The sequence below is a fragment of the Xiphias gladius genome, chromosome 5, assembly GCF_016859285.1.
Source record: "Xiphias gladius isolate SHS-SW01 ecotype Sanya breed wild chromosome 5, ASM1685928v1, whole genome shotgun sequence".
Taxonomy (NCBI): Eukaryota; Metazoa; Chordata; class Actinopteri; order Istiophoriformes; family Xiphiidae; genus Xiphias; species Xiphias gladius.
In genome coordinates, this window is record NC_053404.1 from 8,973,142 (window position 1) to 8,996,715 (window position 23,574).

At 36.8% G+C, this 23,574-nt stretch overlaps 1 protein-coding gene across 1 annotated transcript in view; it reads right to left on the reverse strand.

Annotated features, from left to right (window-relative positions):
* Positions 1 to 23,574, reverse strand: part of ofcc1 (orofacial cleft 1 candidate 1) — a 163,235-nt gene that overhangs the window by 78,199 nt on the left and 61,462 nt on the right. The window contains exons 2-10 of the mRNA XM_040127536.1: positions 13,873 to 13,939; positions 13,332 to 13,511; positions 13,147 to 13,232; positions 9,518 to 9,602; positions 6,085 to 6,309; positions 6,035 to 6,038; positions 5,674 to 5,764; positions 3,819 to 3,895; positions 2,560 to 2,686 (exon numbers count right to left, since the gene is read on the reverse strand). Of these exons, the coding sequence (XP_039983470.1) occupies positions 2,560 to 2,686; positions 3,819 to 3,895; positions 5,674 to 5,764; positions 6,035 to 6,038; positions 6,085 to 6,309; positions 9,518 to 9,602; positions 13,147 to 13,232; positions 13,332 to 13,511; positions 13,873 to 13,939 (942 nt within the window). The remainder of the gene's footprint in view (positions 1 to 2,559; positions 2,687 to 3,818; positions 3,896 to 5,673; positions 5,765 to 6,034; positions 6,039 to 6,084; positions 6,310 to 9,517; positions 9,603 to 13,146; positions 13,233 to 13,331; positions 13,512 to 13,872; positions 13,940 to 23,574) is intronic.

Sequence of the window (23,574 nt, forward strand, 5' to 3'; positions counted from 1 at the left end):
TCAGGGCTTTCCACACATTGACTGATCACACAAAATGTACTCTTAATAGAGACAGGAAATGCCACAGACAAAAACTTCCTTTCTTTCTAAGTATGGGCTAATATTCAGAGATTAAGCTTTCTCATTAATTATTTTCATTTTAATTAGTAAATCTTAATTAACAATGAACATTTACCCTTAAAATTTTTTGGCTTCGGAATGAAGGGGGGGGGGTTGAAGAAAGGAGAGAATAAATATGACAATCTTTTTGGGACCTCCAGGCAGGATTACTGATGCAGGCTCCCTTAGTTATTAAACACATTCTAAATTAAATGCCTCCATGAATTTTGCACAGAAATATATTTTCATAGTTTTGCATGCCAAATGTGACATTTTATATTTCAGATTCATCTCGCTGCAGTAATTTTAGAGAAATGTCATATAAACAAAGATTTTGTCATTTACCAAAGGAAATTACTATGCATGGCAGGTTTGGCCATTGGTTTCTCTCTCTCTCTTTCTCTTTCCCTCTTTTGCCCCTTATTCTGCCTGCGCCGGTTGTTTCAAGTCAGCAAGCCATAAAAAATCTTTATCTCAGTGAAACACAGCAATTTGGGAGATAATCGAATGGTGACTGGGGGGCACAAATGCCAGTCTGAGGAATTATACCACAATCTCCCCTGCATTTACAACCTTCCTCAAAGCCAGTTGTCACCCTGGAAGGAAAGCCCCCGACTGAAGATTCATTACATCTTTAAACCAGCACAGTGGCATGGCAGCCTCATCCCTGGATGCAGCACAACAGCACACTCCTCCCACAGCTGGAGATGCTACTGCTAAAGATGCTGCTTCCTTCTTTCCCACTTGGTTCTCTGTTCTCTCCTCTCCTTCTGTTCCCCTTTTTCACCTCCAAAGGCTCCTTTAGTGATCCTACTTAGATCATAAAACCACAGACACCATCCATACAAAGCAGGAAGAAAAAGTATATATGTTGCCCGATCATGAATGATGGAACCAGAGCCAGAACAAAATTCATTTTTTATTCTCTAACTAAACTCGACAGAGAACTGAATTAATTCTTTAATTTTGAGAGTTCAAGATAATCACAGTGATAACAAAACAGAATAGTTACCTTCCACTTAATCAACAATACTAGTGAAACCATTAAGGAAACAGATTTGTCTCCTATGAACAATCTTTCCTGAAATACTCTCCCTAGTGAAAGCTTAATCTTGACTTTTAGCTCCAAACTGTTCACTATAGTACCAATGGTGCAGGTAGATCACCCAGAGTACCACATTACATAAACAATTACAGTAGACAGATTCTAACTCAATATCTTCTGCAGATAATTCAACCTAATGACATTACACATCTATAGACAACAGTAGTGGCTTGTTTCTAAATAAAGAAAGAAAATAGAAATACAACATACATATATACATTAAACCGCACACATTGTATAGTTACTTTACAGTAAAGTACACAACATACATTCTTGAACAAACATTCTTTCATGAGCTCAAAAAAAAAAATTTTCAGAAGAAAATCATGAACTCATGTTCACACCAGTGTTCAACCTGCGCGCTAAAACACATGCCCTTGGAACTCAATACAGCATTCGATTTCCACTCTAAATTAGGCAGAAGCATAGCAGATGGACACAGTTTATTGAAATAGTCAGCATAACCGAGCGGTGAGAGGATTAATCTACAAGAATTGGCAAGAATACAAAATCATCATTCATCAACCTTAATTTACTATCTTAATTATACTTTCATCCACTGACACTGGTAACCATTTTTGTATTTTGTCAACATTTTTAAGGATATTTATCCTACACCTAGGCAAAAATACATACATAACTTCATTGTTGCAGAAGAACACTTAATTAGCTTTATAAATTAATGAGGTTATTATAAAGATCACCTCTGCGTGTGATTAGTAAAGAGTAGAGGAGCAGAGTCAGTTGTTGACCGGCGCAGAGAAATGTGCTTCCATTGTGAACCACCAGGCTACTGCTCGTGTGAGAATGAACATATTGTGGCTCCTGTCTGAATCAGGCATCATTTATACAGATGTTGATAAACTTATTTACAATACTTACCGCCTGCATCTACCTAGCTACAGAGGGGAGCAAACGTAAACAGAGTTACTTTCAAATGCAATGTTTCGAACAGAGCTCAACAAATATCACCAAACACACAAGCTGTTTTATGTGCAACTTGGCTATCTGTCTTGCAAGCCACCAGTACGGTACGGGAAATCAATTTGGGAGTTATTTTGAGGTGAGTTATTTTCCCTGCTGCACTGCTAAACCGGATCTTAATGTTCCCCGCACCTGCCAAATCCCTCTTTAAACCCTGCAAACAGGTCCCATTCATCACAGGATTTCACATAATTTCATCATTTGACTGTTTTTGAACAAACAATCCCTTTTTTTGATGATTTGTAAACACTTTAGCAATATCTTCTCCTGTGAATCAATTTAAGGGATATGTCACTTCCTATTTGTGTGCTTTCTGTTTCCTACGAATGTGTGTTTCTCAGTCCACAGTCACGTCGGCTAACAGACCTTACCTGCCACATGGACTGTGATGCTGAAGAGGAGGATTCTTGGAGCTCTGTCATCTGGTTGAATTTGGCCATCGCATCCTCTTTGTTTTCCCCCAGCGCTCTGAGTGACTGGCTGTCGATGGTACAGGTGCTACGTGCACACACACACACATATACAACACACACAAACACAGGATGCAAACCCTATTAACAGCCACCTGCATTCTGGACTCTCTGTTGTTCCACTCTGTATCAACTCAATCTAATAAACTCCATCTCTGCCTTTCAATCTTATCAGTGGTAATGAAATAAACAGTTGCTTTGCTCTGTCTCCTTGCCACCTCTCTTAATTCCTCAAAATAGAGCAATATCACAGGGGCCCTTGCCTGCTGTGACTGGGGATAAGATGCTTGTAAAAGGAAAGATAAATCAGCAAATAAATGCTCAGCATCAAAGGCAGGCGCTGGGTCTTTCTTTCCTTCTTCTCCATCCTCTCTGTTTGCCTATCAAAAGTATTACATGTGCTTTCATCAGTTCTCAACAAGACACAGTGTGCTTCCTAATGCAATTACTCGACCTCCATTAAATCAGAAACAGTGGAAACAAATGAATTACACATTTGTTACAAAAGCACAAGTCATCTCCACGTCTTCCCTCTTTCTTTTTTTTCATATGCTTGTGGAGAGAAAAAGTGAAATCATTTCTCATTCAATTTCAGGCAGATGTAGATGTAGCCCTAGGTGATGCATAGAAAGTCTCCCATGTCTAATAGCCACCCACCATTGATATCAGAAGGAATTTACAGGGTTCAGGCTGTCGAGAGGAGGTCATCTTGCCTAACTCCGAATCACATTCATCTGACAGGGCTGGTGTCTGACTAACACCCACCCACAAAACAACCAAATACAAGAGAAGATACTGATGTGTACAGTAGTTTCTTGATTTTATCACGTCAGCCAGCATGGTAGTCCATAATTACTAAAAACTTAAACATGCTAAGCAAATTGCCCTCGGGGCTCTCGCTATGAGATGTGATGTCTAAAGTGGATGGACCAAGAATTGATGTGCCTCCAAGCCTCCAATGACATGGACAGATTTCTGTGCCCTCAAGCCAAACTACCCACAATGCAATTCCTGCCGACAGGAGAAACCATGCAGAGAATATATGACTTACGTTCCTTCTCGAATGTCAGGAATACAAATGGTTTTTGCACAAGTAATGATTACAGTCATGTGGCATCAATTGTACATATGGAAAGAAACATGAAATGGGCTGGACTTACCACTGCAGCACTGTGTTCAGCCTGGGTTGTGGTGCTTCTCCTTCTGCTTCGTCAGAGTCTCTTTGTGAATGGGGCTCCTTTGAAATATTAAAGTGGATATGTTAACGGACAGAGATGATGAGTTAACCATCATTAACATTATCGGCTAATTGACAGTTTCAAAAAGTTGTAAACCACATCACTCTAAATTATAATGTAAGATATTTATTTCTGTGACTATAATGACATATTTTCACGCTAAGTTCCCAAGCATCAAGAATTTGTGGGTTTCTATTATGGCAAAATGGAATGAGAAAGAATTTGATTGGATTAATGTGTTCAGCTCATAAAATGACTTATAAACAGCATTTAGTCCCAAAGTTAATGTCCTGAGGGCAATTATACATGTAAGTGGAACAAGAACACATTCCTCATGCAATATATAGAGTACATGGATCTTTACCTTAACATTCCAACTAAAGAAGGCCTTTAGTTTCTTCTTTCCCTTTTCCCACTCTCTCCTCTTCAATGGTCTCTTCTGAGCCGCTTGCTGAAAATATATGTAAATGCACACTTTCTTTGGATGCAGCTTTGTGAAACAGTACAGTGCAGAATTTAGCACAAGGAGCAACTGCAATCTGCAGGCAATCTATACTGAGCCAGAGCCTAAAGACATGAAGCGTTTGATTAGTATTTCTCCTGGTTTTACATTCAGTCAGCAGATTCACTCTTCCCATTCAGATGTACCAACACTGCTAAGTGACAGCATCTCACTCTGTAGAGGCTTTGTACAGCAGAATAGAGAAAGAAGAAAAACACTATTATTTTTAAAATAGATGTGAAATCTCTGGTGGATAATGTGTTTTCAATGGGACGTGGGTGTGAAAACAGTGAGAGTGCACACATATCTTGGCGGAATTATATAACACTGATCCCAATACTGATAGAGTACACACTGGATGCTGCTGATTATCCAGTAAAGAAGGATGAGTCAACTGTAGCTATGGCTTCCAATTGACAATAAGACATTGTCGAACTATTTTTTTCCTAATTACGTTTAGTTTCTATTCATATAATTTGATACTCCAACTCTTCTTTCTTGTAAGATTATGACTAAAAATACAGTGGATATAAGTTCTGTATTCTGTTTACATATGCATCATGTTTGGATTTCTTTACAATCTAGATTTGCCAACACAATGGAATTCCAATGTTCTTGTATCCACTCACATTTCTCTTTCTGACTGATGGAATACAAACACTTGTTTTGAAAGAAGCTTCATATCTTAATGCTAGTTCACAAAATCCCTACTCCCCAGTTGGAAAAAAAAGTAGTCACGCTCTATTTTTCCTGAAAAGACCACAAGACGAGTAAAGAACCAAGGAAATCCAGCTTCTGTTAAAAACAAATATGCAAAATAATGCAAAACAAAGTTCAAAGACAAAAGAAAACTGTCTCCACAAATAAATTAATTATGTGAGGATATCATATATAACATAGATTACGGAGTTGAAATCCATGCACTGATTTTGAATGAATTATATATCCTCACGAGTGCATTCAGCTGAGATTCAGACCATGTGTACTGAAAATGAAATGCAGAATATTTAGAGATAATGGAGGAGAAAAAAGGTTAGGGACAAAAGGTAGAGCAAAGAAGCAAGTATGAAAAGAAAGGAAATTAGTAAGCCAAGTAAGTAACACACAAATACAGTACACAGTACACATAGGCCTCACAGACAAAAACAGATAAATGTACATGGACACGTGCACACGCTCTATGTCCAAAGCCACTGATACACAGCATAATGGACATGGCTGAAGTGCTGATGAGTATGAGATGATGACACAGATATTTTTCTTTGTAGCCCTGACCTGCTGCAGTGAAAGGCCGCCAAGCGTGATGTCAGACTGCACACGCTCCCTCAGCTGCTGGGTGTAGTGGGGGATCACCTCTTCAGCTATCCTCAGTGCAAGAAGTAAAACAGTGCCATCAAAAATGCTAAGATTTTTATCAACGCATTATGCAGAATTTTTGTCACATCACCAATACAATCTGGGTGAATAACATAATGTCCATAGACAAAATATTAAACAAAAATTTTATACTGGTAACTTCCTGAAACGATTCCTTGTTAGCTTTAATGATTGATTTTATATTATGCATGAGCAAAGAAAATACATTTTATACTATCATAATATAATATAATAGTGTAATACTATGCTAACATAATGCCTCGCTGTATAAGAAATCCCATACAAAACCAAATAAAAGGATAGCATTACTTTTTACAGTGCTCTCTCTTCCCATTACTATCCTCCCTGCTTTGAGTCCATCTTTTCCTCCAAGCCCAGCACTAGCCTCATCCTGGTATTTGGCAATGGTATGGGCCTGTGAGGGCCTGGAGCCTGAGGCATGTCCACCACCATGGAGCAGCAGTTGCCGCTGAAACACCAGATCATCCGTCTTCACCTCCAACACCTCCTCATCCCTGGAGGCTTGCAGCGTACCTGAAGAGATATGCGTCAGTGGGCATGCACAGACACACAACCAGACACACACATGAATCAGCACACATAAACAACAAAACATGTATACACATGCTGATGGATGTATATACTTACCACATCCAGAAACAGACACAGACTCACAGATTTGTATATGTATATACAAACATAAATACAGGTGGACAATGTACTCTGAAACACTAACTCACCCAAACACACAATGTGAACATTTAGAAAACCATAGTATCATATTCACACACATTCGTAAGGCATTTTTATGCCTCCAAGCCTGTCTTTAACATATTCAAACTGACACAGAACTCAGTTACTAACTTTAACTGCATCAACTGCATTTTGCTTTATACTTCAATTCCGATTTTCATTAATTGCTGAGCTATGCTCTATCACTTATTGAATTTCTGATTGCTGATTTTACTGATGTTTTACTACTGGTGCTTTGTTGCTTATTGTATGATTTATTACTGATCGTATGTGATTTATGATGCCCTTGATTGCCATGAAAGGCACCATTAGATAAAAAGTATTATTATTATTATTATTATTATTATTATTATTATTATATTAGTTATGCATGGGCATGACAGAAGGACCACATCAGCCTTCTTTGCTATTTTTTGCTGATGAACTTATGAACAGATGTAGAACAAAGTACATAAGTTAGAACTGATGCTGCAGAACAGAGAACATATATCTAATCTATGCAAGGAATCGCAGGAAGCTGTAGTATCTTTATTGCATATTGCTATCTAAGATACAACCCTGTTTCTATACAACTAAACTGCAACAACAAAAGCTTTTTGTAGGAAATGTAATCACTGGCTAGATTATGGTCAGAGGCAACATAATTTTTGAATGAATGAAGCACTACATTTAATAAAGACAGCAGAGTCACCAGGAGGTGGTTGTGGTGGATGGAGTGTGTACAAGGCGCACGGTTGTCAGACCAGGGACTGAGGTTTGCTTCCTGTCTGCTGTTAGGTCTAGGCAACAAAAGCACTTACGTTAGGGTTAGGATTAGGGTTAGGGTTAACCGCATTACAGTCACACCACATTCTTTCCCTAACCTTAAACAAATGTTATGACTGCCTAAACATAACCATAAAATTTTAATAATGCTGTAGTCACTACAAATGGATATTGACCTGCAAGGTTGGATATTCTGGCGGAAAACAAATATGTTGTCTGTGAACATTTTACTAATTTGTTGCCAATTACCTAAAGTAACCACATATTCCTTAATAGAAAACATTATCCAGTTGCAGTTATGTTTCCGACAAAATGTACTTGCTGTTGCAGTTTAGTTGTTTGTGACTTTAGGCTAAGTATATGTAAAATTTATTAAAATCTTTTATTTTCTTCACATCACTATTTTTCTGTTTTTTTTTTTCTGTTTTTCTCTAAGGTCTGTTTTGACTCAGCGAACCTCCCCAACAGGTCTTCAACACCAGGCCCATACATTGTAATATTGTTTTCCTCTGCATAGTAGTGAACCTGTTTCTAGTTAGTGACCTAGAATTCATTAATGAAAGCAGAGAAGCATCATCTGCTTTAGCTGCGTGTCTAAATAGTTTTGCTGTACTGTCTTGTAAAGTATTAAGGTATGCTTTGAGCATCTGTGTATTCATCGTGTGCAGTCCAATATGTGTAATAGCCAAAGCCTTTATCACTGTCTAATGCTTTTCACTATGCAGATGATATCAGCACCTAATGCCTTACAGACAACTAGAATGGACAGAATACCAGTTCTGTGGTCTTTCATTTCCAAGCCAAAGCAAGAGAATTTATCAAGATAAAAGGAGGAATTGAAGATCTCAGACAGAGAGACAAGGGATTTCTCCAGGATTTTCTTTCTGAACAAATGTCTACAGCACTGGCCACTGTCCATTTCATTAATACTTTGTCATATTCATGCTCTTTTCTTGTGAATTGAGTATGGTGCTTTGAGGCGGACTGTAAAAGCAAAGACAAGAGCCTGAGAATCAGTCACAAAATGTCAGGATCAATACTGACATACAGGGCGCGGGTTCTACAGCTGCTTCTAAGACTTCTAGCCTACACCATTGGGAGGCATCCATATAGTAGCATAAGGTGATTGTCTTGAATTCTGTTGTAGCTTGGTGAAGCACTAACTGGCAGTCACTGCAGTTGGACTCCAACAGTACAGAAGTAAGAGCTCTCTCTCTCGTTCCTCCCTTTTCTCTCTGCCTATTGTATGGAGGAACTGTTAATCCAAGATCCTCTTTATGTTTTTTGCGGGATTTCATGAACATTCCAAGACAATGGATGGGGCTGCTAATCTTGAAGGTACAGCTAAATCCAAGACAATGCAGATAATACAAGTCGCCAAAATTCCACCATGTTGAGGCAGGCCTAAACCCATCATTTGTGCACTGGAATTACAAGGGAAATGTGCATTATGTCAGCGGGATCTGGTGCAACTGTCTTCACCCAGAATAATGCTGAGCTTACACCACCTCAATGTTGCCTGGTTTGCAACATATTTAAATGAAACTGAGCTAATGAGAAAAGGCACGCCTACTGTGAGACAATGGCTGTTCTTGGAAAGCACTGAAACTGTGAGGGTTAGTTTCTAGTCTTATTTGTTCTATGTTAGTGCTGCTAACAGTGTTCCTCGGGAAATGTAGCATCTTATTTTTGTCTGGGATGTTAATGATTTCATTGTCTTGACCTTTTCTTAAATATATTGTACCTAGGGACTGTAGGTCTGAAGTGGCACTATTCTTAATACTGTGGTAACTGTTTCAAATTTAGTAAGTTAGGTAATTTGGTTTCATGATGTTAAAACATTAATTTTTTTATCAATACATAACCACAAAAATTAAAAGACAAAAAGTATGAAAATATAATTAAAACAACAGCTTAAAAACACTAACCAGCTGATAGTCATGTGATTTGGAAAATTGTTACTTCAAATCAGATACATTTTTAACACGGAAATAAAGTCAGGATATATAAATTGAATAGTGATCATAAGTGATTAAATGAACATTATGTGTCCCACAATTTTTTTTTTTAATTATTCTAAATTAAGTAATATAATGTAAAAGTAAAGTAAGTGTACTTACTTAAAGTTGTAAAATTTCTATCTTTGCTATTTGGATTAGGGTCAACATACCACCTACTTCCAAATGACCAAAATACAGTAGTATAGTAATATGGGAATACATACCAGCTATGTCTATGAAGGTATCATCCTCATCCGGCAATGCAGCCATTCTTTGATCGAGTCTGCTTTCATCTGCATTTAATAATATCTACAGGTTAAAACAATTATAAAATGAGTACACCTTCATTGGTGCTGGGGAATTACATGCATTTGTGTGCTTCAAAATTACTTCCTACTTATCATACAAGTCAATCTAAAACACATCGTAACATGCAAACCAGAGATATTAGCCATGGCTGGAGAGGGGTGAAAATGAAATGTATGCAGAGGAGTAATGAAATAGGAGCATTAATATGCCTGTTAGCCGTCCTGTCATCATGTGATGAGATTTGGTTTGGCAAATCCTTTGATATTACGGCAATGATATCCAAAAAGATACAGGTGAAATAACTTCTCCATTAATAGCCATGTTTCATTATAACATGCATATTACTTGGCTCCCAAGAGCTCGCTTTTAATAGGCCTACTTTTGGAGGGGGCTGCAAACTATTGATATGGCTCTACATGTGTCACTTGACAAGCGAGAGAAAATGCAATGGTGAAATGAAAACTGACCAATGTGGGCTTGGGGGATGGGGGGACTTTTATAGGTTCAGGTTAGTGGTTATTAGAAGCACATGAAGGGAAATGTTAATTTTGAAACCCACACTGTCAAAGGGCAGGAGCAGCGGCTGCTACTAGATAAGGCAGAGCCAAGATGAGACAGGAGTACCGAGGCAGAGAGAGAGAGAACTGGGAAAGAGACTTCTATGTTTCTCAGTGCACCTCTCCATGGCCTGCAGTCTTCTGGGCCCTAATTAGCATGCTCCAAAAGTTCATGGCAGGCAGTCTTTTAAATACGACTGCCATATGTTTGCTGTGTTCAAAAGGAACTAATGAGAAAGTCTATAAGCTCAAAAGTACAGACAATATCTTCTAAATACTCCAAGGTCAGTGGCCTAGTGGACTGGGCAAGTTTGGAGGGCAGATCAAATGGGAAATAACCTGAGCTCATGTCTGATTGACTTCTTATTAGCAATCACTTACCTATGGGTATCAAGTCTGCTCCACAGAGTTTATGGGAATCCAATGGCTCCAGGGCCACCAAGCAACTTTCTTAAACCCAAATCATTCTCATTACAGGCTTTGAGTATTTCACTCCAATCTAAATTGCTTTACTTGTTTTTCTCAGGTTGTGGAGCAAAAACATACATGGTGCATTAAATCGTGTTATATATTCCACACAAGGATTGCCTTTATAGAAGTCTGAGGGTATTGTTGCTTGGATGCATACAAATGAGAGTAAGTGTGTTTGCATAGGAGAACCACTGGCCCACCAGGCCACTACCCAAAAAAAGCTCACTGTGATTCTTTCGTGGTCATATGAAATATCTGCATGAGGTTTTCACACTCGGTCCTTACTCTAAGTTGAACAGATTGAAATACTTATTAAACAAGGAGCAGCTGTGTGACTCCTCAATGGCGTCATAAATTGACCGTGAAATTCACATGTTAAATCCCTTTGCATCGTTAACAGAGAGTTTAAACAATTTCCACGCAAATAGCTCTGAGGTTATGAAACCGTTTTTTCAAACACAAATTTGCATAATGGTAGTAGCTTCATGGATTGCCTTCTGAATCATATATGTGATTTACCCAAATAGTCTGGCTGTCCTCCAGTTCATCTCTCTAATGAAAATATCAATTCTCTGTTCTTACATGCACATTATCAATAACTAGCACTTCTTGCTAGCCACAGTTACTGTTAGCAGAGTATGAGAGATAATGAAAGACTTTGGTAAAGACCAAATAGAAGTGTCACAAACAAGGAACAATCTTTGTGATCTTCCAATACAGGCACACAAGTCACTGAAATAGAGTGCATATTCACACTAGAATAGTGTTGCTTATTTTGTGCTGCCAAATATGTTTCTTCTGATTTATTGTTTGTTTATGTAAATATTATATTCAGTCCAATTACCACTAAGAAATTAAGTTTTAAACCTATAAAACACATAGTGTGTGATAAATACAGTATAATACCCTTTGAGACATGCATATGATAAGAAGCTGCAACTAGACTTGACACAGCCCTGTCAATAGTAAATAAGTAATTGATCTGAAATTTATTAAATTAGAGTTCTTATATTTAAAGAGTTTGTATATTAATAAACTACCATATATTAATTGTGCATGCTTTAATGGTATGACATTTCTAATTGATAGAACAAAACAGAAAAAATTAAAATCAGCAAATAATCTCAATTTATCTCACCTAATCTGAAGTCATTATTAGGCCAATATATGTTCAAAAAAGTGTCTATACCATAACATGAAGAGATAATGAATCTTAAAGATCTCAATAGAGTAACTTTTTGAGAACTGGAGTTGTGTTGGGATGGAATATAATATGGATGGATCATCTTTTTTTTTTCTTATGTTTTTTTGGAGAGATTGTTTGGGTTTTGGCTGTTATTTGAATAAGAATTTTATATACAAATAAGAATAATTTAGCTAACAGTAGCCATGTTTCCATCCAAATGTTGCACAAAATTGTAGTAACTTTCTGAAAAATGTATATCACCTACTACCAACATCTACCAACATTTTTTATTTTTCGGCTGAGTCATGTACTGGTGGGTTTTAGCGCTCCACTGCAAATGCTGCTTGGCAACTTAAACAAAGTTTAAAAACTTTTTTGCCATATATTTTATTTTTCTAGTCATTTTCCTTTTCAGAAATTAAAAAATGCCCAAAAACGTGGATAAAAATGTACTAGATGTAGAAATTTTTTTTTCACTGACTTCTCTAAAATGGAAAGAGGACTCTGATCAATCAGGAAATCTGTCACTTATCAACAATCATTGTAAAGGAGTGAGCAATGAAATTTCCAATAAATGATTGAGTCAACACAGGAACCCCTTGTCCAATTCCAGTATTACTCTCAGTTATCTATGGTTTAATAGTAAAAAATTACAACATGTCTCCCCAAACCAGACAGAAAGGGAAGCCCTCCTCTTTTTCTTATATTTGCAAATTGACCTTGCCTATATACTTGGACAGCAACCATGTTTTCATTGTTTTAAACACCAAAATAAATGTGAAAAAAAACAAGAAAAGTTTAATTGACTACCTGTAAAAATTTAACATTATTCGTCCATAACATATATGTTTATGATCTCTAATTTTTGTTCATATGCTGGCCAATTCCATACATCAAATGTAACCCTACCTTATGAACATGAAACATATTGAAATAATTAATAATAACTACTAGCCATGCACAGCAAAAGAGAAATAAACCACATTAAATACATAATCTAACATGTGAATCATCCCTGAGAAAACTGGCACGCTTGCAGCCTTGAATGCATCCTTTACCATTCTTAACCATTTAACATCCCATTCCTCAAGAGTTCTCCCTGACATACTGAATTATAAGGGGGCATATTCGCATGCCTGATTGGCCTTAAGCCGTGTTTCGGGGGCGGTCTGAGTATACCACACAGACAGTGGATCAGCTTGGTAGCATAGTAGCATATGTAAATGCACTCTCCTATGACTCCAGCCCACCACAAGGCATGTAGCCGAGAGTGGGAGTTAAGGCTGATTGTGTCGAGGGTACTTCTAGATAGAGATAGAACACCCACTACTGTAGCATTCTTCGGCAGAGAAGAGAAGTTATATGAGGGCTGCTTGTTAGGACACGCTTCCTTTGGAATGCAGAGACCAAGGGCCTCTCAAATGGAGAAAGAGAAAGGAGAGAGTGAGAGAAAGGTTAGATCAGGAACACATCTACTGTCAACAAATTTGAGGCTAATGAAGAATGAAGCTTCACCTCTTTCTTTGGCAGGGGCTTGCAGCTCCATTTTTTTTTGGTGAGCTGCAAGGGTGCTATCTGGCCTGTCACCTCGAATTTCTTTCCCCAGCCAAACCGGAGGAACAGAAAGCTTGGCATTTCTTCCTCCATTGAAGGGTGGATTTTCTATGCCAACCACTGCAGCTGTCTCTTCTTTCCCTGACAAAATAAGTAGAAACATAAATAAAAATACAAACAGTGACATGAACAGTTAGATCAAAGTGACTTGTTAAAAAAAAGCATATTTAATAGCAACAAAACTTTTCTGTTGGTGATTTCTCTGCCCTAAAATGTTCAAGCGCATCCCCCTCAAATGGCACTAAAACACATTTAGGTTAAAATTAAATCAGAATCTTGCAAGCGGAGGAGGAAAAAAAAGAGAAGAAGAAGAAATGATTAAAATAATTACAAATTGCACCCTGACAAGCAAGAGCAAAATTTAGCCCAAAGCCATTTGTCTGTAATTAGTTAATTAATCCTTACACAAATTATGAGCAATAACTCATCAAGCAGGACTCACCCATCAGAAATTCAGCCGACTTGGATTTCTTCTGCTTAGGTTGCTGCAGAGCCTTCTGCTGTAACTTCTTGAGGGAAATTGTTAAATGAATAAATTAGCTGCAGAATGAAGATCATCATTTATGATCCGCAACTAACACATTATTTTAAATATGGGATGACACTGAAATGTCATTTAATTTACATCGCTGCTAAAGGGGTCAAGCACTAATTGAACAACAAGAGTGGAAAAAAATTTAATCATAAATAGATAAGAAAAGTTGACATGAATGTGTAATGAAGGTCACATTAAAATACTTCCTCCTTGTTTCTAAAATGAATGGGCACCAACAACACTCTCTTATGCATTTTTATACAGGCTGCATTACAGTACACAGTCTTGCAGACCTGGTGTGCAAATAATTATGGAAATCCAGGCACACATGAGCTCAACCTATAAATAACATCATGCTAGGTCCCTTGTATTTAGCACAAATTGGAGAATTTTCACTAAGGGAATTATTGCTTAATTAAATTCTAAAAAGAAGAATTTATATATATATATATATATATATATATATATATATATATATATATGTGTGTGTATATATATATATATATATAAATATATATGTATATCTATATATATATAGATATATACGTATATCTAGAAATCTATAGATATATATACACTACACTACTACACAATATATACTACTGTAGTAGGTGGTCTACACTAGCATTAAATGGGAAGAAAATGAAGAAGGGATGGGTGAAAGCAAGTATGGGTTTCTTTGAAATCAACAGTATGTGGAACAAACTACAGCCCCACATTTCTCTCATTTCTGCGACCCAGCCGAACAATAAGAAAGCTGAGGAAAAAGGCATAAGTAGTTATTTTCGTTATGGATATGTTTACATACGAATGCACCATATAAAAGAGTTCTGTTGCTCAAAGCGTATGGAGCGTCTTAAGCATAATTTTATGCAGATTTCAATGATGAACTGTCCTCATGCCCATGAACAGCATGTATTTGTATACAGTATTTAATTTCAAAGACAAAATCAAGGGATAGAATTGGTGGGGAGCTTATTTCAACTCTAAATGACAGAGCAATTAAAATAAAGGAGGACTACTTCCAGACAAATCTGGTAAGAAGAGTTTTTGTAAATCTGTTTTTACATTCAACAAGCCCTACAGCAAGACATCCATTTATACCACTGAGATTAATGCTTATCTACTTGTAACTTATTTAAAAACCATTTTCTTTTCGACTGGGTACCAATCAGTATTCTGAATTTCACATGCTGTGGAATATGAGACTGGTAAATGCTGCATCAGTGGTGATTGTTACTGTGTGCTGTCTTTTCTTTTATTTTCATTTCATCAGACGTTTTATGAACCGGCAGGTTTGGATGCGTACAGTATGCACATTGAGAAGCTCCGTGACACAGTCTTAGGAAAATTAATCAGGTTATTTTGCTAATAAAAAATTATACACAGTCACCATTTGTTTTGTATTATACCAGGACACTTAAACAGCATTGTATTATAAACTAAAGCGGTGATTTAAATAAGCTACATGACATTTGCATTCATTATATGGCATTAAAATTTTGATTGTTATTGGAAACTCAAAGCCAATTTTGAAAACCTCAAATGAATACATTTGAAATAATGTTCCTTGACAGTAAATCCCTTTTTACTTGATATTGTAAGACTATTATTCAGTCATTTAACAACAGATACAATGAAAGATATTGTTGGGATTGATATTTTGCATGGTAATGTTATTAATCATCAAATTAGAACAATGGAGGATAACCTTTATTTCTCCTTTATATCTGAGATTATTATGTTTGTCTTTATGGCTAAAGGCATTTTCGAAAGATGGGTGAAAACCAAAGGAGAAATTCCATTAAGTTTTATCTGAGGATACACAAATGTATTTTGTTTATCACATGGATTGCTGCACAGAATAATCTAGAATATAATTTTCCTCATTATGTATAGCTGTCTTTAATACATACACATAGTACAGACACTACCATGTAACATCAGTCATAAAATTTAAAAAAAATTACTTTAAAAATTACTCGGGATGTTTTCTTTAAAAATTTTGTATAGTCTTCTTATTCTTTCTCTTGTATCATTTTCAATTCAGTTCATATCAATACTCCTCTGAGCACAGACACTGTTTTTGTCTCATTTCTAACAGTGACAGTTTTGGGCAACATTCTAAAAAATTTAGCTCCATGTCATGCATATGTCAATAAGTCATCTGATTACTATGAATGTATTCTTGCCTTAAGTTCAGTGAAAAAAGCTTAGTAAACATATCAGGGAAAGTACACAGAAGGAGTACAGTACATACACCCCATGCCTAATGCTTTAGGTCATTGTCACTAAAAATCTAATCCACACAGCACCATGTGAGCCTCTCTGTCTAGAGCTAAGAAAAATGCCTGGTTCTCATCTCTCTCCCTAGACCCCACTGACATTGACAGTATGCTTCTTGTAATAAAAGGACTGTTGTTTAATGTGCCATAACTGGATGGAACAGCAGATGTTGCATTTCTAAAATGATAAACAACAATTCAGTCCTTAAGGAAAAAAGTTACCATAGAGGTCTTTGAAATAAACTGGATTTTCAGAGGTAGAAATGGCCATTTAATACCTATGACGAACTATGATGGCAAAAATGTAAACTGGCTCAGTGCAGGCTAAGATTTCTTAAAATTTGCCTGTCACATTTCACATAAATATTATGTGGTGGTTCCTATGGTATACTTAATGTGTTGTTCAAAATCACCTGCAAAACAATTTTGGGTATATTACATCACACAATAGCCTCTGAGTTTATTCTCTTGTCATCTCAAGGTATCTACTCATGCTTAAACCTTTCTACTTACCTTTTCATTTCACTGTAGCACACAAAATGCTTACTTTGTAGTAAACATGAGAAAAAAAAATTATTTATAACTGGTGACAAAAAAAATCCACAACTTTTTTACTTTCTTTTTTAAATGTGATTTTTGTCAAAAGGAATTGAACACAACAATTATTCAGTTCTTGCTGCATTCACAGGCATAGCTGGAAGGGCTTGGGGAAGACCGTTTGCTGCTAGGGGCTGGTGGGCACAGACAAGCTACAAAGTGAATTTTGCATACTGTACGGATCATCGCCCAGTTCAGCCCAGTCACATTGAATCTGCCATCAACCAATTGTGCTTCATGAAACCGTCAACCCTCATTTATGTCTGCCTGTTTTCTTCCCCACACTGCTGTAAACAAGGCCCCAGCTTAGAGCTGTCTTCCTCTTTCTCTGTGTGCACGGCTTGCCAGGGGAGTGTAGACAACCTCGTCTTCACAGAGCTACTTCAAGCTACTATTTTCAGACAAGCACCCTGTACACTAGGCAAAGGAGTCAAGAGTGCTCCTGGAAATGACAGAGCTTTATATAGAGATCCCTGCACATGTTTTGTCTCTTCCTTGAGTTCTAATTTGTAGGCTTCTTAAAAATCCATGATATCAGGTTTGTGTTTGTTCTCAGGCTATTCTGCAAGTATGGTCCCTTGAAGTGGCAAATTTGAATGTGAATGATTAAATAATAAAAGATGATAAAGATGAGACTGAATGCCTTGCTAAATCAATAAAGATATAAAAGTTGATTTTGTTTTCATGTGTATAAAGTGTCCTTTTATCTATCAACATAATTAAAAATGACCATCTCAATAAAATGTCATAAAAATAATGAAAACATCTACAAAAGATCTTTATTTAAATAATGAAAGATAAGGTTAGCATTTTGTTTCAAAGGCATACAAAACCGAAATCTGCCCTTAAAATGTGAAACTATCATAATTTATAGAACAGCCTTATACGTGCACAGTAATTTTGACCCACCAAACAGTTTCTTATTAAACAATGACCGCATCAGTTGGTATAGACAGAAAACGTAATTACTATTCAAGCTTAATTAATCTATGCTGGCCCCCTTTAAGTGAATTAGTCAATTATTTATGCATGTGTGCTCCTTTGATGCTAATAGATTGTGTATGTTACTGGGAAAACCTTGAAAAATGACTTTGAAAACTTTCCACCATAAAATGTCACTAGAAGCTTTTGCACTGACTAAGAAATGTCTGTGAAGACCATGAATGCTGAATAATTATGAAAAAAAAAACCTTCCTGAACTAAACTGCCAAACTTCTCCAAATTTCCATTATTGCCAAATCATGATGCCAGATATTTTAGCGCCAGTCAAGTAAAACATTGCAATTCACTGTCCAAAATCCAGTCCTAAAGACAAAATAAATCAACCAAATATGTACTTTTTGTGTGCCCTAATGCTTGGAATGGTAATCCAACACAGGTCAGATCAAGGTCTTTCCTGGGATCATGGGAACTCCTTGGGATTTTCAAGAGCCTTTTTGTTTTTACCCTTGAGAACCAGGCATTGGCCTCTGCACCTCTCAATCCCCCATTGAGAACCCAGAGGCAGTGAGAAGGAATGCTAAATGTCAATGGTCAGATTGCAGCCGCACCTTCAGATAGAGAGAGATTGAGGTATATGGCCTGACCTCCTTGTGTTCAGCTACGCTGTTATGAGGGGCCAGAAGTAAAATTGTACTCACACTGCCAAAGGTGTCCATCCCCACAAACTGCAAAAGATCATAACTGGGTGACTGTGATCTCTGAACAACGGCAAGGACTGCAAAACAGAATGTGTGAAAATGTGGTGAGAAATCTGTCAAAACAAGATAAATCTAATGCTGTATAGCATCTAAGAATCCGAACTGCACATGGGCAGAATATGCAATTGACCAATCAGCAACAAAATTAAAAACAGTAGCTGGTTTTAATCAATATATAATTTATAATTTATATATATATATATATATATATATATATATATATATATATATATATATATATATATATATATAGTGGCTGATGTAATTGTTGATTTTCTTCAAACTAAAATTTGCAAAAGAGCTCTTTATATAGCTTTCTATGAAGTACAAAATCCTTTATTCCAAGCAGCGTTATAATATCTCTCTCCTGCTTGTGTGGTTAAAACTGTTATCACTGCAATGCATCTCAGAGAATAAAGGACAATAAACACCATTTATTATCACAGATAAATCATTTGCCCTGATCATTGAAATAGTTTAATCATTCATATCTGATACAATTCATTTGGTTTTTTATCATCTTTTCCTATGGTAATTCACATTGCTTGCACAAGTTTCTGCTGAAATAGCAAAACAAACCCCAGGCAAAATGTGAAAGATTATCCCATACCATGCGAGCTAGGATGAAATGCTATACTTTTTCACATTGAACACTGCTCCACTGGGTGTGATTGAAAAACATGTAAAGCTATTGAATCTGTGGTTTGTCTATGTGAGGGAAAATGAGTGTTGTAACAAGTGGGCCAATGTTTTTGTAATTGTTTCAAATTACACTCAGCGTAATAACTCAGTGAAAGTAGAGCCAGTGTGTGGTCCATACACATTAACTAGGCAAAGACCACAAGATATCCATGCACCTTATCATGGCCCACAAAAAAAAAAAAAACTTGCTTGTGTTAGTGTGGAGAATAAAACTCTAGTTCTAATTCCAGCTGTGTCTATTTGTGTCCAATGGCGCTTATTACCAACTACACAAAAGAATAATACTTTTAGATAAAGAGGTACTTTGCAGCATCCCCTTTACATGTATTATTTATTGAATTAAAGTCACCCTAACATTCCTGTTTTTAATTTGCTGAACTGTTTTTTCCTGGGTTACTAATTGAGATGTGTGTGTGTGTGTGTGTGTGTGTGTGTGTGTGTGTGTGTGTGTGTGTGTGTGTGTGTGTGTGTGTGTGTTTTACAATGCTTACAAGCAATTAAAAAAATCAGAATCTGATGTTTTCCTAGTACTGAGTTGATTATGGGATTGTATCAAATGAAATGCAATGAATAGTATTTTTTTCCTGATTAGTCAACTCATTCTCCCTCCCAAGTTGTCACATATGGACGCTTGGTCAGAGCCCCTTTGGTGTCACTTTTTAACGCACTGGGTACCCCTTTAGTGTCATTTTAAACTTGCAGGGTGTACTACAGCATGAATGAAGCATGTGTGTGTGTGTGTGTGTGTGTGTGTGTGTGTGTGTGTGTGTGTGTGTGTGTGTGCCTCTATGTGTCTGTGTGTCTGTGTATCTGTGTGTGTGGGAATGTTTTATACAGACTGTAAATCTGATGCTGTGAAAAAAATACATCCATTAGCACACCTCCTGCCAAATATTGGTTCCCTAACCAATGAGACTGCCAACACTATTGTTAACCACATAAATTACTAACTCACTTTTCTTGGGGTTCAGGCTTTCTGTCAAAAGCCATATGCGAATATATTACAGTAATTGCAACAACCACCAAAATTTACTTGCTGGAGTTATTATCAGGCCAAAGAGATAGCCAATTATCTCATGTGGTTATTGAACAATTCACCCATGGAAAGACGCACTGCCATCATGCAGCTAAATTACCCACACAGAGTTTCTTTGCAAATGTATCTGTTTTTAAATCCATACACCACAAAACTATTTCCCTGTTTAATCACAGCAACATGCCTGGAATAAGTAACTCTGGTCAGAGTTTAACAGCAGAAAGACAACATTGCTGTCTCAAGATCTCAGTTTTTAAAGATGTCTCTACATTAAATTTTCTATACCTCCTTTGTCCACAAACCAGTGTTTTAAGGTTTTCAAAATTATGCAAAATTTTGTATAATACCTCCTTTAAAGATTGTCTTTCTGGCCTTCTGTCAGACCCTGACCTTTTTAGCTTTTTTATAGTCTGCATAGATTAAACAAGGAATGTAATGAATGGGGGAGCTGTTTTTATTATTCCTAAATACAATTAATTACAATAAAAATTTAAAGTATGAACTAAAAATGGGCCTGTTACTTAAATCACACAATAGTTGAAAAAAATAAGTATTACCATTGACATCTAAAATGACATAGTACATTTCACCTGCAACCCTTTTTTTCCATCTCCCTCTCCTGCCCTGAGAATGTCCATCTCTACTCACCTAAATTTAAATCAACCCTTAACCCAGAATGACAGTGCAGTCTGTGTTGCACTAGACAAGGCACTTCCTCTTTTCTATGCCATGCAACCTGAAATCTTTGCTTGACATTCTTTTTCTTTTCCATTAACCCAGATAAGGGATGTAATTCAATAGTCACTGAGGGACAGGGCACCGTGCACCAAAAAAAATATTTTATTCGCTTGTGGACAGAGACCTTTTCTTAGTGTTTGACAACAGCCAGTCTCCCTCAAGACACAGAGTTTGCACAGCTGACAATAAGAGTAGAAAAAGGGCAGTTCTTCTTAAGTTTGTTCTTTTCTTTTCTTCAATGGAGACATTTTACATGCATATTTACTCTAAATGTACTCTTTGCAATATAAACTGCACTTACAAAGGCATACATAAGCAGTGTACTGTGAAGTGAAAAATAGTACACTGTTGTGTAGTATATTTGAGTGAATTCATGCAATTTTATTGCATATTATTTATGGCAATTGTGATTACATGGGTCTTGTCAAAGTGTTCTTGATCAGGTAAATTTTAATGCGGTAATGCCTTTCTAAGTACACTTTTCACGAAGACATGTAATTTACTCCAACTGGAATATTAACCAAATCTATTGAAAATAACTGTAACATTGTATTTGTAAATATATACATACATATTGTTATTGTTTAGGATTAAGAGGCATGTTACCTTCTGAGGCCCGAATTCTTCCTCTCCATGGTCACCTACACCACAGTCGTCAAGGTGATGATGACGCAGTCCCTAACAACACACATACACACATACATAGTCTCAGGTAACCTCCTCATATTTACTTTCACTCACCGAAACAAAACGTACAACAGAAAATAGATTAAATTGTACACCTTTCAAATGTATAAAATACATCATTTAGATCTCAGTGTTCTACTATCTGCTGCATATACTGTATGTTATAAATTATATTAACCAAAGGGAAAAATAGAACATGAATTAAAGTAGGAACTGTGTGTTGTTCAACCCCATAACATCTGAGTAATAGCAAGGCCAGAGTGTCCCAAAGTGTCACGGTTTATTTTAAGGTTTTAATTTCACATTTTGGAGGTGACATGTCTGACAAACTCTATGGCATGCCATCGCCAAAACTGAGTTGTGCCAAGTTAAGTTTCACCTGTGTGACAGTCTCATCTACCAGATGGCATTAACGTGTGTGTTTTAAATTATATTTAATCATTAATGGGGAGGGTGGTATGGTGATCCTTCAAAGAGATATTCACTTATTGTTTCCCCAGAGCAGAGATATTACTGGTAAAACAGGTTACCTTGTCAACTTTCAGTGCCAATAACAATGAGATCCCCCAAACTGAAAGTAAAGTACTCACACTACTTTGTAAACATCCATTATGTAGTATATGACAATTCCTACAAAAGTTCCCCCCATGCATTATTTAGAGGGGACTCCAGACAAACGTATTTCTCAGCCAAAGACAACCCAGTGAGCTTTACAGCTGCTGTGAAGAATAGGCACATAACGCCCTGCAGATTGGTCTGCTCACGTTTGGCACAAGACATATTAACACTAATGTCCTCCTTAGAACAGATCATGAACTACCTCTAATGATTCCCTTAGAACCAACAGTCAGACTGTGCTTTACTCATGACTGCAAAACCATCAGGCCACTGGTGGCCTTTTCAACTGAGAAAGAGAGATTGCTTATATGTATCAGCAATGAATAGTCCTCATTTGTTTAGCTAATATTGAGCGGTGAATGTTTTCTTTTATCTAAAGTTTATAATGACTGCTGTGAACAGTGTTCTGTTCATTCAAGAGACCGTATTACAATTTTTCAATGACTATCCCACAACACTGAAAACAATCAGAGGTTAACAAGGCACAATAATACATCATTAATGTTCATTTTAATCAATACAGTGCATGCAAAGGGGATCTTTACAGCACCTATATTAGAAGCCGCCGGGATCTTTTTTGCTCATGAAGCTGGTAAAATTTGATCTAAATAAGATGCCCACCGATTTGGACCTGTAATTTTTTGACTAATCTGTCGTTGATTTATGTGATTAAATTTAGACCTAAATATCCATCTTATCCAATTAATTCTCTATGCAGGCATGAGAGTGGCTAATGATGTTATCTTACCTAATTAACCTGTATAGGGATTCAACTCCAGGACAGGGGATTGTTCATCCTTCATCCAAGTGTTCATTATTATCATTATAATCATTATCATACAGGGGCTAACTTATGATGTTGGCCATTTCACCACCATTAAACTAGATTGAGTCCCTTTTTTTGTCTTTTGGGGGGAAATCCTTGGGGTCATTTTTAATTATCACTAAAAGGATAGGAATTCTAGCAAAGCTGAATAAGTTCAATTGTGGTCACAGCAATCACTGGAATCCCATGAGACCACATTACACGAACGTGATTTGACTACATATGACTGAAGGGACATTTCTGATTTTGCTGTATTTAAGGCCTTCTGTCCAGTGCACGCTGTGAAACTCTCCTCTCAGTTTTCTGGCAGCTTTCCCATTGAGTGTTGGCTTCAACCTATTAACACAGCAGACTTGCAGCAGATCAATAGCTCTCATTGGGCCATATGTCATTAGTTAATTGGACATTGATGAGGGTATT